This window comes from Rousettus aegyptiacus, unplaced genomic scaffold (assembly GCF_014176215.1).
Source record: "Rousettus aegyptiacus isolate mRouAeg1 unplaced genomic scaffold, mRouAeg1.p scaffold_m13_p_7, whole genome shotgun sequence".
Taxonomy (NCBI): domain Eukaryota; kingdom Metazoa; phylum Chordata; class Mammalia; order Chiroptera; family Pteropodidae; genus Rousettus; species Rousettus aegyptiacus.
In genome coordinates, this window is record NW_023416310.1 from 105786133 (window position 1) to 105802146 (window position 16014).

At 58.8% G+C, this 16014-nt stretch overlaps 2 protein-coding genes across 8 annotated transcripts in view; one reads left to right on the forward strand and one right to left on the reverse strand.

Moving 5' to 3' along the window:
- Positions 1-8723, forward strand: part of UNC5A (unc-5 netrin receptor A) — a 58752-nt gene extending 50029 nt beyond the window's left edge. Inside the window, exons 6-16 of one of the 3 annotated variants that reach the window (XM_036225016.1) lie at positions 122-289; positions 754-900; positions 1906-2094; positions 2200-2502; positions 5134-5221; positions 5469-5637; positions 5809-6042; positions 6176-6325; positions 6406-6570; positions 7214-7392; positions 7626-8723. In XM_036225016.1, the coding sequence (XP_036080909.1) occupies positions 122-289; positions 754-900; positions 1906-2094; positions 2200-2502; positions 5134-5221; positions 5469-5637; positions 5809-6042; positions 6176-6325; positions 6406-6570; positions 7214-7392; positions 7626-7791 (1958 nt within the window). In that variant the 3' untranslated portion in view covers positions 7792-8723. Of the gene's footprint in view, positions 1-121; positions 290-753; positions 919-1905; positions 2095-2199; positions 2503-5133; positions 5222-5468; positions 5638-5808; positions 6043-6175; positions 6326-6405; positions 6571-7213; positions 7393-7625 lie in introns of all 3 variants that reach the window. The other 2 variants (XM_016158305.2, XM_016158306.2) reach the window with 2 other exon arrangements.
- HK3 (hexokinase 3) overlaps positions 1-16014 on the reverse strand; it is a 31415-nt gene that overhangs the window by 3884 nt on the left and 11517 nt on the right. For 2 of the 5 annotated variants that reach the window (XR_001598538.2, XR_004952185.1), the window contains exons 9-19: positions 15661-15816; positions 15273-15506; positions 14656-14951; positions 14405-14544; positions 14202-14321; positions 11866-11961; positions 11607-11706; positions 9796-9979; positions 9534-9689; positions 9136-9369; positions 8748-9048 (exon numbers count right to left, since the gene is read on the reverse strand). Coding sequence is in view for 3 of the 5 variants with exons in the window: in XM_016158302.2 (XP_016013788.1) it covers positions 8904-9048; positions 9136-9369; positions 9534-9689; positions 9796-9979; positions 11607-11706; positions 11866-11961; positions 14202-14321; positions 14405-14544; positions 14656-14951; positions 15273-15506; positions 15661-15816 (1861 nt within the window). In the remaining 2 variants the exon portion in view is untranslated. Of the gene's footprint in view, positions 1-8729; positions 9049-9135; positions 9370-9533; positions 9690-9795; positions 9980-11606; positions 11707-11865; positions 11962-14201; positions 14322-14404; positions 14545-14655; positions 14952-15272; positions 15507-15660; positions 15817-16014 lie in introns of those variants that run through there. The other 3 variants (XM_016158302.2, XM_016158303.2, XM_016158304.2) reach the window with 2 other exon arrangements.

Consider the following 16014-nt stretch of genomic DNA (forward strand, 5'->3'; position numbering starts at 1 on the left):
TTCCCCTCCAGGGCTCCCCTCCTGCACAGCCGCAGCCCCAGGTCTCTCCCTCCCTGGCCCCTGGGCCGGCATGTCTGAGGAAGCCCCCGCTCCCTGACCCAGTCCTTCTCTGTCCGGCCAGTGAACGGTGGGTGGTCGACGTGGACCGAGTGGTCCGTCTGCAGTGCCACCTGTGGGCGCGGCTGGCAGAAACGGAGCCGGAGCTGCACCAACCCGGCGCCTCTCAACGGGGGTGCCTTCTGTGAGGGGCAGAATGTCCAGAAAACAGCCTGCGCCACCCTGTGCCCAGGTACCAGTGGCCGCCGCCTCCACATCGCTCTTCACCACGCCATCTCTGTGCCCTGGCTCCATCTCGCCCCCATGGCTCCATCCCACCCGCCCGCACGCGGGGCCAGGCTTTATTCACGCCTGGCTCAGCCTCAGCAGAGGAGCTGAGTCCTAGGGTCTGAGGGACAGTCAGGACAGTACAGTCAGTGTGGGGCAGGGGCAGGGCTCAGCCTCATCTGCAGGAGGGTCACCATGTAACCCAGCGCCCACACTGCCCCAGGGCCAGGACGGCCAAGCAGTAGAGCCAAGCAGGCCAGTATCATCGTGCCTCCTGTCATTAGCATGTGTCATTCAGGTCAGCTGGACGCCAGAGGGTGTGCAGACCAACAGGCCTGGCCCTGGCCCTGGCCTTGTACCCAGAGCCTGGGCTGGCTCCCCAGGCTGACGGCACCATGTCCTCTCTGTGCTTATCTGTCTTGCGTCTAGTGGATGGCAGCTGGAGTCCATGGAGCAAGTGGTCAGCCTGTGGGCTTGACTGCACCCATTGGCGGAGCCGTGAGTGCTCTGACCCAGCGCCCCGAAATGGAGGCGAGGAGTGCCAGGGCGCTGACCTGGACACCCGTAACTGCACCAGTGAGCTCTGTGTACACAGTGAGTCTACACCTCTGGGAGTCCCCTCCAGTTTTCCAGGATTGTCCCTGCCCAGCCCCAGGAAGGTAGAGGCTGAGGGAGTCAGTCCCCTGCCACAGGCTGCACACTTTCTGCAAAGCTCAGGACCCTGGGGGACCGCCCCCCCCCCATCCCTAACACATCCATACCTCAATACCTCCCCCACCTCCCCTGAGGCATGCATGCATTTGAACTTTTATTGTGCACACATGGCCCTGGCTTATCCCCTAAATCCCTTCCCTACCTCTCCTGCAGCTTTACCTCCTCCTGGTCCCCCAAGTGCTCACGCAAGTCTTGTGGGGACACCGGGCTTGAGAGGCCTGTTAATTACAAGGCCATAACTAACAATTAAAGATCTCTGTTGGATTTTTTTCTCTAGAACACACCCTCCCCCATTCTTTCAATTAAAAACCTAATTATCTGTGTCAATTCTTTTCTGATGGACATTTCTTCCATTATGCAAAGCCCTTCTAAAATCAATACAGCTTCCTCCAGGCCTTCAATCACCACCCCCAGCCCTGCCCCAGCCTGGGAGGTGACAAGGGGAAGAGCCCTGGCAAGGACCTACCAGGGACTAGATTGACAGATCTCCCCAGGAAGCAGATCCTTGTTTATGGGATCCTAGGAGCATCTCCTAGCCCCAGCTACCCTGGGCCCCAAAAGAGAGGGTTCGGCCTAGTGGCCCAGCCCCAGGCCATGAGGGGAAGTGTCTCTTCCCCTTCATTCTCCAGCAACAGACTAAACCAAGCATGTGAGGGACGCGATTTGCTCAGTGACAGCAAGGTGGTGGCAGATGCAGGCCTGGGAGACACACATGCCAACTCGATGCTCCCTGTGCCCACGTCCGCTGTCCCGCTAGTGCTGATGCCCAAGGAGTGGGGGCCGCACTCTTCTGGGGAGGAGACCGCTGACCTCTCCTCCCTGGCCTCCTGCACCCTGCCCCTCCCAAGGCCATGCTCTCTCCCGCAGCTGCTTCTGGCCCCGAGGACGTAGCCCTCTACGTGGGCCTCATCGCTGTGGCTGTGTGCCTCCTCCTGCTGCTGCTCGTCCTCGTCCTGGTTTATTGCCGTAAAAAGGAGGGGCTGGACTCGGATGTGGCTGACTCGTCCATCCTCACCTCAGGCTTCCAGCCCGTCAGCATCAAGCCCAGCAAAGCAGGTGGGGTGCCCCTGCCCCCAGCACTCCTGCCCAGGGCCCCCATTCAGGGGCCACCGGACGGGGCCATCCCCATTGCCACTCCCTGAGTACGTCTTTGTCCTGCAGACAATCCCCATCTGCTCACCATCCAGCCAGACCTCAGCACCACCACCACCACCTATCAGGGCAGCCTCTGTCCCCGGCAAGACGGGCCCAGCCCCAAGTTTCAGCTTACCAACGGGCACCTGCTCAGCCCGCTGAGTGGTGGCCGCCACACCCTGCACCACAGCTCACCCACCTCTGAGGCCGAGGACTTCGTCTCCCGCCTGTCCACCCAGAACTACTTCCGCTCCCTGCCTCGTGGCACCAGCAACATGACCTACGGGACTTTCAACTTCCTCGGGGGCCGGCTAATGATCCCTCATACAGGTGGGAAGGGCCCCAGAGTGCTCCAGGGAGCTCTAAGAGGCAAGGCTAGCCCACGTGTCCCTCATGGAGGAGGGCAGGACAGCCCCGAGATTCTTCCTGTCTTGCTCAGCCTCACCCCAAGCGCTGAGCCAGGCCAGTGAGGAAAAGGGGTAGAGTTTGTGAGGGGATCCAGTGGTGGTTGGCAGTGGGCCCATGGCCGGAGCTGTCACCCCTCTGTAGCCTAAGGCATAGGACTTCTGTCCATTCAAGTACCCAGCCGGCCAGCCTGCATGCACCGGGTTCCGTGCGGGCTCTGGGCCGTGAGTTGGGGCAGATGAAGAGACAGCAGAGCACAAACCCCTGGACAGGGTGCTCCTCCACCCGCCGCCTCAGTAAACCTGACGGGGTCCCTGAGACACGTTGACAGAGAATCTGTGGACCCTTTTCGTGGTCATCTTTTGAGGAAGGACTGTAGCCTCTGGCCACTCCCACCCTGAAATTCTCTGTTCCCTCGCCTTACGTGGCCCCTGTGGCCCCGATTTTCTGTCCCCTCTCCAACTTCTCTGGGTGCCTGTTCCCTAAATGTAGGTGCTCGCCAGGGCTCCCTCCCGGCGCCCTATCCCACTCCATGGCTTTAACCGCCGTGTCTGCGGATCGCTCCCACTCCTCCGTCCCCAGCCGCAGTTCTCACGGGCGACAGAATCGCACACCCAGCTGCCTCCTGGGCAGCTCCATCTGGATGTCTCACAGCACCTCAGGTTCTTTGTGCCTAAAACAGCACCGTCTCCCACCCGCCCCCAGAACCTCCTGCTTCCTGGCCTTCCCCACCTCAAGGACAGCACAGTCGAGTTGTTTGACCCAGAAACTGGGGGTCACCTTGACCTCCTACTCTTCTTCATTTGCCCCCCCCACCCCTACACCAGCTTCGGTCACACACACATCCCATCATTCTTCCTCCTCAGATGCTCCTGCATCCATCCTCCTGCTTCTTGTCTTCTCCGCTGCTGGGCCCTGACTGCCACACCTACCTGTCATCTGGTTCACAGCTCCTAGTATTCACCCAATGAAGCCAAACTTTATCACGTCCCTCTCTTGCCTGAACGTTTTCTGGGGCTTCCCAATGCCCCCTGCAAAGCCCACGTGACAAGGCCACAATGGCCCAGCAGCAATGGCTTCTCCCCTCCCAAGCATGCTTCTGCAAGTGGCAGCCACAGTGGGCTCTCAGCGCCCACCCACACCACGCTGCCCTCTGCACACATGAGTCCCTCTCCCCATCCACTGGGTCTTGACCTGGCAGCTCTCCTTCTCTGTGCCTCATGTCCCTGCTGCCAGGATTGCCAGGATGATGAGGTGAGATGGTCCGTGCCAAGCTCTTAGGAAGGAGCAGGCAACAGGCGCACAGTGGGTGGGGTGGGCGAGCTGCTGCTCTCCCTGCCTTGCCCCAGCACCCATCACCCTTTACTGCCGTCTACTTGTCTTTCTCCCCACTGGGCTGTGTGCTTCACAAGAGCGGGGCCCGTGGTTTTCCCTCTCTTTCCTGGGCTCCTGAGCATTCATTGAACGGAAATGGGGGTGTGCATACCTCCGCCACAGAGAGCACTCATGCGCAGATCTCTGGGACTGTCACCAACACTGGCAGCCTGTACCAGGAGGCAGCACAGGCTAGTGAAGGAAGCAGTAGCTGTAAATACTGTATTACTGGCTCCCCTCTCCTGGGCTTCAGTTTCTGGGGAGTGGTGACATTCCGGCCAGCCCACCCAGTCGCCCACTCTAGAGAGCATGCACGTGCTTTTAGACTTGATGGGGTAAAGTCATAAAATTTTGTCCCCTCCTCCTTATGTAGGGGATCCCTATCCCCAAAGGCCAGGAAGGCGGGGCAGGACCACACCTCACCATCACTAGAGCAACTCCCCAGCCCTGTCCTCCCGTGTCCTGCCCCGCCGCCTCTTGCCTAGAACCACTGCTCCCTCAGCAGGCACATCCCTGCAAGATGCTGGGACAGAGGTGTATCAGCTGGACACGAGGACATGTGTGTGATGGCCCCAGACCAGGGAGGGCTACCAAAGTGAGCAAGGCCTGGCCCCATCTGCAGGGGGTCACTGCCAAGTGAGGAGCAAAGTCATGCATGGTAGCTGAGAGTAGGTGGCTAGGGCTGATGGTGGGGGGGGGGGGCAACTCGCGCAGAGCGGGAGGGCAGAGCATCCAGGTAGAGGCATGTTCAGGGCAGTCGTCTCAGAATGGCGATGATGCAGCACAAGCTGGGCTGGAGATGCTACTGGAAAGGCCGTTGAGGACAGGTGAAAGGCCTTAAATGCCAGGCCAGGGAGCTGAACTTCCACCCGGAGGCAGGGAAGGCAGGGGCAGCGTATGCAGCATACCTGGCACTTTTTGTTCCAGCATTTTCTGTGCCCAGGCTAACAGGGCATGCTTTTTCCACCTGAGTTCCCTTGGCCTCTCTTGGGGTCACTGTGATTCAGCTTCATGCCTGTGTGGGTAGTTGGACAGCCTGACAGTCTCAGTGGCACCTCCGTCCGCAGGCCAGCATAGCACCAGTCAGTCCTCAAAGGGAGGCTCATGTCGAGGCTGGCGGAGGATGGCGTTTTGAGTCTTTGCAACCCTGTAATCCCCAGCTCTCTTCTCGCTCTGTCACAGGGATCAGCCTCCTCATCCCCCCAGATGCCATACCCCGTGGAAAGATCTACGAGATCTACCTCACGCTGCACAAGCCAGAGGATGTGAGGTGTGGGCACAGGCCCTGCTACTGGGGCTGTGGGTCCTGCCCCCTGCCTGCAGTCACCAGGAAGCCCCCTTCCCTCCCACTGTCGGGCTTGGTCTGGCCTGGGCTGAGGGCGGGCCAGGGAAAAGATGCCCATAAGCTCTGCCCAGTTCTGCTTCCCAGCTGGGGTGCCGCTGCCCTGCCCTGTCCTGCCAGGTGCAGGGCAACCCACTGACGGCCTTCTCTCCCCACCTGTACTTCCCCACTTGAGGTTGCCCCTAGCCGGCTGTCAGACCCTGCTGAGTCCCATTGTTAGCTGCGGGCCCCCCGGAGTCTTGCTCACCCGACCTGTCATCCTTGCCATGGACCACTGCGGGGAGCCCAGCCCTGAGAGCTGGAGCCTACACCTCAAAAAGCAGTCCTGCGAGGGCAGCTGGGAGGTAAGCAGGCTACCCGTCCGCCACCCCCCGACTCCCCAGGGAGCCAGCATAGGGCTCTGAGCACAACCCCACTTCCCATGTGGCCCTTGAGCCACGTTCCTGTCCCCAGTTCCTGGCCATGCCTCAGAGCTTCACTTGGTCATGAGCTGATGCATCCGGCCCTGCCCATAGGACGTACTGCACCTGGGCGAGGAGGCGCCTTCCCACCTCTACTACTGCCAGCTGGAGGCCGGCTCCTGCTACATCTTCACCGAGCAGCTGGGCCGCTTCGCCCTGGTGGGAGAGGCCCTCAGCGTGGCCGCTGCCAAACGCCTCAAGCTGCTTCTGTTTGCCCCTGTGGCCTGCACCTCCCTAGAGTACAACATCCGAGTGTACTGCCTGCACGACACTCGTGATGCACTCAAGGTACCGCCCCCCACCTGCCACCGGGAGGCCATGTGCCTGGCACTGAGGGTGGAGTGCCCCTGGCCCTGTGGAGGGGTGGCGGTGGGGGACCCTCCTGGCCCCCAGGCTCAGCCAACCACCGGGGGCACTGCAGGAGGTGGTGCAGCTGGAGAAGCAGCTTGGAGGACAGCTGATCCAGGAGCCCCGCGTCCTGCACTTGAAGGACAGTTACCACAACCTGCGATTGTCCATCCATGACGTGCCCAGCTCCCTGTGGAAGAGCAAGCTCCTTGTCAGCTACCAGGTGAGGGCACTCAAGGTTCCTGGAGCTGGGCGCACCTGGCACTGGGCACACCTGACATGGCCCCTCTGCCACCCCCTCAGGAGATACCCTTTTATCACATCTGGAATGGCACACAGCAGTACCTGCACTGCACCTTCACCTTGGAGCGTGTCAGCCCCAGCACCAGTGACCTGGCCTGCAAGGTGTGGGTGTGGCAGGTGGAGGGCGATGGGCAGAGCTTCAACATCAACTTCAACATCACCAAGGTGGGCAGGAGGGGCGTCAGCACCCTCCTAATGTGCGCCACCCCCCACCCCAGGCCTACCTGGCCACCTCCCCCTAAAACCAGAATCTGTTTGACAGCTTCCTCCGAGTCTCTGGGGAGAGATGCAGGTGTGAACACAGACAGATGCAGACAGATGTGGTGGGACTTGGGGAGGGGACAGAGGAGGATATGGGAGCAGCAGAAGGGAGAGGTGGAACAGCCTGGGTCCCCGTGCCTCCCTGAGGAGGGACTTTGTACCAGGCCTCGAAGGATCAGTAAGCATGAGACAGGCAGCAGCCAGGGAAGGGCGTTCCTGGCAGTGGGGACTAAGTGCAAGGACACAGGTGGCGGGAGGAGCACAGCGGGTTCGGAGTGGTCAGCAGAGGCTTGGCGAGGGTGACTTGGGGAGAGCGGGTGGGCGGGAGGAGGGGAATGAGGCCGGTGGGCTCCATGGCTCGCTGGCTGTGAGACTATGAGTAGCTCACTGCACCTCTGTGAGCCTCAGTGAGGGGGTGCCCGCCCAGGAAGCACCATTGCCAGCGCAGCGCCACATCCTGGGGTAGTTTGGGTGGTGCCCCAGCAGGAGGTGGCTGCAGGCCTGGGCCAGGGGGAGTTCTAACAGCCATCTCCACTCCTTCCCCCAGGACACGAGGTTCACTGAGCTGCTAGCTCTGGAGAGTGAAGGGGGGGTCCCAGCCCTAGTGGGCCCCAGTGCCTTCAAGATCCCCTTCCTCATTCGGCAGAAGATCATTACCAGCCTGGACCTGCCCTGTAGCCGGGGTGCTGACTGGCGAACTCTGGCTCAGAAACTCCACCTGGACAGGTAGGTGAGAGATGGGTGGGGAGGGGCTCAAAGGCCACTGGCAGTTCATCCTGGCAGGGTAGGATGGGTGGGGTGGGCAGGATGCTCTGTGGGGCCTGTGCCCTATCCACCAGCATCCAGGTATTACCCCCGCTTGGCAGAGGAAAGGCCCTGCCCTCAGGTAGTCTGGGGGGCAGCAGCCTGGAGTGAGCCTGGGCCACTGACAGGCTCCCTTCCTTCACTCCTCTCCACAGCCATCTCAGCTTCTTTGCCTCCAAGCCCAGCCCCACAGCCATGATCCTCAACCTGTGGGAGGCGAGGCACTTCCCCAACGGCAACCTCAGTCAGCTGGCTGCAGCAGTGGCCGGACTAGGCCAGCCGGACGGTGGCCTCTTCACAGTGTCGGAGGCCGAATGCTGAGGCCAGCCAGGCCCCCAACGCCTACACTCTCACCAGCTTTGGGACCCACCAGGGACAGGCAGAAGCCAGATGGGGCCCCTCCCCAACATCTGAGGGAGTTGCGTGGACAGGCCCCCTCCTGGCGGACACTGTCCCTCAAACTGGCCCTTCAGACCCTGCTCACACTCCTGCCCCTCCATGGCCTGCCTGACCAGGCTGGCACTGCCACCTGCCCCCAGGGCCCAGAGTGGACAGTGCCGGGAACCGGGCTGGGCCCAGCCCATCTGTGTGTGTGTATGCGTGTGGTGCTACCTCTCCTCCCGCCCCTGGCCAGGGGCTGCACACACATGGCATGCGCGCACACGCTGGGCTCGGGACGTGGCCCTGGAGCTCCCACCTGAGCTGGACCTTATGCAAACATTTTTGTGCCTGCTGGGTAGGGGCACGTCTGAAGGGCCTGGCTCCAAACCTACGGGACTGAGGGCCACAGCCAGACGGGGGACAGCCCCTGGATTCAGGCACACGACCCCCACACGGGTACGTGCCCATGCATGTCTCGTGTGTCATCCCACACGAATCCCCCGCACACACATCTCATGCTGTACACCCGGAGGCCACTCACGTCTCACACCTAGTGTCAGTCCAAATCAGCCTATCACATGCTGCCCTTCTCCCACCCACCCAGGGACACCCAACAGCTCCTCCCAGTTCCTCCCCCCGCCCCCAGCCTCGAGGAGCCCTGCCCAATGGGGCATGTGAATATGCAACGGGAGTCCCGGGCTGGACAATGGCGAGTGTGCGTGCCGTGGTGTGCCCGCTCCTGGGGCCTGTCGTGTGAAGCTCGTGCCCTGACTCTGTCTTGAGTGCATTCATGCACTTACACTTGGCCTTATGTACACAGCCTTGCCCGGCCGCCGGGGCGCGTAGGGATTTTAGCGGACGTGAATGTAAATAAATTATATATATATATTGCTAACCTGAGTGCTACTTATCTCGGGAAGCCAGAGTTGGAGGCCGGTGGCCACAGAGGGGTCACACACGGGCTGTTCTGGGAATCCTGGGTGGCTGGGCCTGGCTGGGGGACAGGTAGGGCCTGGGCCCTGGTCCAACACAGCTGGTTCCTAGAGACTTCTTCAGACCTGGCCCAGATGGGCCAGGCGGCAGGCAACAGCAGTAACCAGGGCTGCACCTTTGCCCGACCCATCTTCTGACTGCAGGAAGGTGACCGTACAGCGAGGGGCCAGCTCTCGCACAGTGGCCGCAACCAGTCCGGAGAAGCTGTGAGGGGAAGGGGCTGAGGTGAGCCCAGGACAGCCAGGTTCTACCTGGCCATGTCTCCCTGCCCAGCCTGGAACACAGACTCACTGTGGGTGCAGTTTGTAGAGGGTCCCATCCACGCCCACAGATATGGTCAGCTCTTCTAGGCCCCGGTTCTCACGGATCTTCTCCACCACAGCAGCCACACCCGCCCCACAGAGCTGAGCGGCCCGCTGGGACACAGCCTGGCACACCTCTAGGACCATCAGAGCGTCATCTGTGGTCAGAGGCAGCCCCAGATCCTCCAGGATGGCTCGGACCTGCCTCAGGGCCAGGCTGTCACTGGGGACAGGAAGGAATAACAACACACAGAGAGGCTGCGTTAGCTACCTCTCTCTCCCAACTTCTCCGTCCTCCAGTGTAGACCTCCCTCCAACCAGCATGCCACTCAAATTGGACAGATAGACATGTTTGGGTGGTGGGGGAGATAATGCAGGTCCCAGCACCTTTCAATCTCAGAGAGAAACTTGGTCTTGAAAATGTCCCTGGTCTGAAGGCGCTGAGTCTGCTGACCCCGGAAGAGAACCCCAAGGCTGGTCAAATGCAAGAGGATGTGTCGGACGATCTCCCCCAGGTACATGCCACTGATCATCTTCTCAAACCTGCATGAAAGTGTGTGTGCACACAGGGCAGGGACCCCACCAGCTACTATCACCGGCGGAAGCCACCACCAACCACCAGCCACCCCTGCCCGGCTCAGGACCACACCTCTGTTTGCCAGGATTGATGGACGCCTGGTCCACACTTGCATCGAAGCAAGTGCTGAGCATGCCCAGAGAGCCATCATCCCCAAAGGCGCCCCACTCCATGTTGATGCACATGCGGCCTGAGTCCCCGGCCACACCCGCCACGTTCCGAAGCTCTTCCATGTAGCAGGCATTGGTGCCCGTTCCTGCAGGGAGGCCACACAGGGGATGGGGGCCATTTACTGGTACAGACAAGACACCTCTGAACCCTCCTCACTCTGAGCTGGCAAAATTTGGTCTCACTTCCTACCTCTCCATCCCCCTCATGCTCGTGCCCTGCCCCAGGTCCTAGTCTTCCTTTCTTCCTGACTTTTTTGTTTTTTTTTTTTTTTTTTTTTTGCAGACTCTGCCAGCACCAAGCCCTCTGGGCCTCCTCTATGCTCCCTAACAGCACCATCATCAGTGCATCTCCCATGTTTCCCCAGCATACGCCTAAAAATGCCATCAGTCATGTCATTCCCCTGGGAGATGTATGACAGCCCCCACTGTCTGCAGGCGAGAGGCCTAAGCAACCTGGACTGGCCTTCAGGTCTCTAGTTAAACTAGCAGATGCTGAGCCAAGAGCTGGGGACATAGACAGAAGTCAGACTCAAGGAGCCCCACAGTGGCCAGAGGTAAGGCCGTGCGGGATCATTCTTGTCTGACCCAACAGGTCCAATACTGCCTATATGTGACCAAAGAGTGGTGCAAGAGCACCACAAGTCTTCCTGCCTAGAAGATCAGGAAAAGCTACAGAGAGGAAGTGACATTTGGATTTGGCCTTGAAGCCAAGAAGTACAGAAAGGAACAGCATTCCGGGCAGAGGACATTCCCTGTGCAAAAGCATCTTCTTTTCCTCTCCTACTTAGTCATCTCTAGGCAAGTGGTCTCCTTGTCGGCCCCACCTGGAATTCCTCCACCCAGGGCTTTATTCCCACAGCAATCTGGGCGCACCTCCCCATGCCAGGCTCCATGTTCAAGAAGCTCCTGGTCCCATGGGAGGCTACCATGTACCTCGTGCTTTAGGAGATTGATGCCAAGGACTTGCAGGCACCCTCCTCCCCCGCCTAGCCAGATGCCTTCTTTCAAGACTTTCTTTGCAAGTCCCACTCATATTGGGACCCCTTTCTTTCTGAGTTCGGCCTTGTCGCCCTAGCACAGAGTTAGATTCACCTCTCTCTGACTATTACATGATATTCTGGGCTCAACCCCTGCTAAACAGTCAATTCTGAGAAGGCAGATGTTTCTCCGCTTCTCTATGTCTTCCTGTCCCTTCATCCAGCCCCAGGTGGCCACAGGATAGGTGCTGAATACTTAGAATCTTGGACGACCTGAAGGACTCTCACAGCTCTGTCAACCCCCAGCCTCCCACCCAGCTCCAGCACTTTGCCCCCCTCTTTTCATCTTCAAGACCCCTCAACAACAAGCATTAACATTATCTCCATCTTAGAGATGAAGAAACTGAGGATCTGGAGACCTGCCCAAGGTCATACAGGTGGAAATGGCAGGACCAGTATTTCCTCCCAAATCTGTACAATGCCAAAGCTCAGATTCATTTAACAGAAGGGCAAACTGAGGTTCAGAGAACTTAAATGACTGTGAGTCAGCAGCTGAGCGGGGCTAGATACCCCAGCTCCAGACTCCTAGCCCAATAGAGTGTTCCAGGGCCCCGCTAGGTTAGACAGGAATGATCCCACATCCCCAAGGCCAGAGGAATGTCCAAACTGAGGAAGCAACAAGAGGCGGCGAACTAGCATCAGGCAGTAGAAGCACGATAGACCAGGCCCTCCTCACCGACAATGAGGCCGACCTCGCAACGGGGATCCTCGTAGCCACAGGACATCATGGTCCCCACCGTGTCATTGACAATGGCAACCACATTCAGCTCCACTGCCTGCACACAAAAGGATGCTGCTAGTTGCTGGGCAACGTGGTCGTCATGGCAACCGTTGCTGGACCCAGAGGTCTCTACAGCGAAGGGCCCCCCTCTCAGGAAGCAGGAGACCCTTTGCTCCCCCCAAAGCCTGCTGCAGCCCCAAAGCACCGCCCTTGCCTGTCTGCGTCCGATGGCTTCCCGCAGCAGATGCACAACATCCTGGCCCTCGCAGTCAGATGCATTGAAACCTTTCGTCCAGTTCAGGAGGATGCCCTAGCAGAGACAGGAAGGCCCCTTGGAATCTCACTTGGCCTCCCCAAAGCCTGCAACTCATCAGAAGCATACGACGTTCCCCCTCCCTAAGCAGGATTCTGGACCCACTCTGCCATAGGCAGAGGGCCTTGCTCTCTGCCCCCTCCCAACTCCCCAGGAGCCTCCCAATGTGAAGAAACCTATTAATAACTGTCTGACCTATGTCTTGTAGTGCCAGAATGCTCAGATGGTCTGAGGGTCTGGCCATTTTAAGATAACTGTTCAGAAGGATTGGCCTTTTATAGGAGTTAGGAAGGAACAAAGCCGGTAAAATGGGTACTGTGTACGAAAAAAGAGAGGACAGAGAAGCCTGAGGGTCACATGACAGCAGATTCTGCTCTTCCAGAAAGAAATAGCAAGAGTTGCTTGAGAGGAGGAATTCTAAGAGTTGGGACAGAGCTGTGTCAATGGGAGACTCAGGCGTGTAATCTGGATATTAGTGAAGGACGAATAGAAAAGCTGGAACCCAGATACTTGGGCAAGATGGGAAGGAACAAGACAGATACGCCTTTATTGTGAGAAATTGGCCTTAAATTATGAACTTAGTGAGAGGGGCTTGGCTGTACTCATTTTAGTGTGCTTCCTCTGAGGGGGGTTATTCCATTTAGGAGAAAATGACCGCTCTGTCCCAGGTAAGAGTATAAAGAGCAGGTCCGCAATCTTTGGGGCAAGAGATTTTAGAAATATTCACCAATATTTTCCCCAGTAATATTTCCCTTTATTCCTTTTCCCATGTAACTACAGCTAGGGTGTTCTGTGCTTATTGTCTCAAAAACAGAAACCAGAGAGAGTGAGAGAGGGAATGAGAGGAAGGCTAATTTGGGGGAGACAGAACAAGAGGATTAGCAAAGCTTTCTTGCTCAGCAGACAAAGACCCCCTGTTATCCAGTGCTCTTCACTCTGGCACAGACTTGTGGGGAGGGGAGGACACAAAGGATTAGGTGATCTGAGAACAGATGAGGCCTCTTCCCTCCTTCCCTAGCTAACACCCAGGGACATGTCAAGACCCAAGAGAGGAAGTGGCAGAGTCCAGACTGCGGGGGCCTGGACGTCTGCTCGAGAGGATCCTGCATATCTGCACATTCTTTACAGCAAAGGACGCTCACTGTGCAGCTGACAGGGGCCTCTACCTGGGAAATGGGGTCCCCAAATTGGTTTTGCCATTCCTAAGAATATAGGCTCAACACAGAAATTAAGTTCAGCAATTGGAAATTAACAGGACCGTGTTTCTTGCAAGCCTGATTTTGCATCCGGAGTCCCACCTGCTTCTCACACCTTACAAGGAATAATCAAAAGACACCAGCTGCTTAGCCTGGAGCAAAGAGGACCAGCAGAGAGACTGCCGACTGTGCGGGCTAGAGTAAGGCCAAGTACAGAGGAACGTGTCTGAGAACTCAGAGGGGGAGCAGAGGGCGACAGCCGCACAAGGGCTGGGTGAAGCAGCGGAGGCAAAGCTTCTCTGTGACACGAGCATGGAAGAACGCAGAGGATGCCTGCAGGAGCAGGCGGCTCCTTATCACGGGGATTTTTTTGGCAAAAGATGGGGGTGTTGAGGAAGGGACTCTTGGGAGTGTGGATCAGAGGCCCAGGAGGAGCCATCTCCATGACAGCCATCAAGGCGTGTGCATGAAAAGCCTAACGCTCTTGTTGAAGGACACACAGAGGTGTGTGCTGAGTGCCTGCCGCTCTGCCGCCCGTCAGGCACCCAGCCCTGAGCCAGGCACTGAGAGGGGGACACTGGCAAGGGGAAAGAGGGCAAAAGAACCCATGCAAGCACAAGCCCCTTCGAGAGACTGGAACAAACGTCATTCCCCACAGGACACTAGGCCTGAACACTGGTGCTGTAGATGACACGCAGCGTGTCTGCTGGGCAGCCGGGATCTGGGCCTACACTGCTCCCAAATGCCCAGACCTAACCCTGGCTCCACTCCTCTGCCCACTGGCAGCCCCCAGAGGTGCCCGTGTCCTTCACCCCAAGCCTCTCCGTGGTCCTGGATTCCAGGCCATATCACCACACCCATCCACCCAGGCACAGCACGCCTGGGGAAATTAAGGCTGAGCGTTGGCTCGGCCCAGTGGTGCCTCCATCTGCACCCCCCGCCAAGCCCAGGGCACTGGAAGCTGCTGCCCAGCCTCCTGCTTACTCCATGAAGGGTATGTGGGTGGAAAGCCCTTAGGGATGGCTTCCCTCCCTTTCTCACCTGGTCCAGGCCGAGCTGCCTGCACGGGAAGGAGAAGGTAAAACCTAAGGGGAGGCTCTGCCCGCTCAGGCCCTGCTTCCGCTGGAAGTCCACTATACAGTCCACGATGTGGTCGAAGAGCTGAGGGGCGGGGCAAGTCAGCAGGGGCTGGGGGGTGCTGTCAGCCCTTCCCCATGCGTGATTCAGCCCCAGGCTATGGGTACCTGCTGTCCAGAGCCCTGGGCCACACACTCAGGGATGGAGTAGACCTGGTTGGTGATCTGCACGCCTCCTGTGGCCACACGTACCAGGAGGACCCGGAAGTTGGTGCCCCCGAGGTCCAGGGCCATGAAGTCCCCACGCTCTGTGGGACAGAGACCCTTAGTGCCAGGACAGAGCGAGTGGCTTCATCTGAGCACACACTGTGATCCTCAGGAGCCCATATCCCAGCCCCACACCCAGGCCAGGCCCTCACCACTGCCGTCAGGGGTAGCCCGGACGTAAGTGGGAAGCATGCGGAGGGAGGAGACTTCTCCGCGGAGCCCCTTGGCCATGGCTTCCCGCATCTGTGCCTGCACTGCTGCCAGCTGCTCAAGATTCAACCGGAACGGCTTCAGGGTCTCCTCCAGAAGGCGCCGGTGGGCAGCAAGGCGGGCAGCCACAGCCGTCACCATTGCCACACCCCGGCCACCCCCATCCACAGAGGGGGTGAAGGAGACGTCACATTCAGGGGCTAGGAGCTTCACTGTCTCCTGCAGGATGCTGAGGAACCTACACAGACACATACCAAGCATACCCTGGAACCTGGCCCTGACCCCCAGGGCTTACTGAAACCCTGGGCCCTATCTCTGCAAATCAGTTTAATTCTAAATCTATCTGTACACTAGTCACACACCCAGTACCCCCAGGGACTCTTCCCTTGAACAGGATCTTTTCTCTCCTCTGACCTCTTCTGGCATCCCACCCCCACCCCCACCCCCACACCTGTCTGGCCTCACTCTGCTCGGGTGCCATTAGTAGTCACTGCCCTCTGGGTGTGTGTCACAAACACAAATGTTCCTGCTCATACAGGATCTTGTGTTTTCCCAATACCTGGGGTGTTGCTCAAACACTCGGCCCCCTGTGGCCACAGCAATCTGAAGCGTCTGCTGCTCCCGGCTGTGCTGGAGGCGGTTGAGGACGGCGGCCAGGGCAGCAGCACAGAGCCGGGCAGCCCGCGTGCACACGGCCGCACACACGTGCTGCACAAGCTTAGCGTCCGAGGCCCTGGGGCTCAGGCCCAAGTTCTGCAGGATGGCAGGTACACGGGCTGCCCCAGCCAAGGGACTAGGAGGACAGGGTGCCACTTTGAGGCTTAAGAAGCCCAGATGCTCCCTTCCTTACTTCCCCCAAAGCCCCGTGGCTGCCTGGGAACAGAGCATCCTCCAAGCTCCCAAGTGGAGAATCCCCTGGTCTAATCCTACTAGTCTCCCACACTCACTCCTCCATCTCAGCCACGTGGTCCAGGAGTATGCCTCCTCTTTTCAGCAGGGCAGGGGGCGTACAGCCACCAAAGAGGACCCCGAGCTGGGCCAGGTGAGCCAGCACCAGCCGCACAAGCTCCCCCAGGTACAGGCCCCCAATCATCTTCTCAAACCTGCAGGAGGGAAGGGTAACTGGACAGAATCTTTCCTAAGCCCTCAGCCCACCTGGCCCCACCTGCCAGTGTCATTTTCTTTGGGGTCCCCGGACTAGAGGTTCCAGAGGCAAATAGCTTCCCAAGAGACAGGTGAGTGTTTACCCAGACCCCACTGCCTTCTCTGGCTTAGGGTTAGGGGCCTTCTGGAGGATGGTA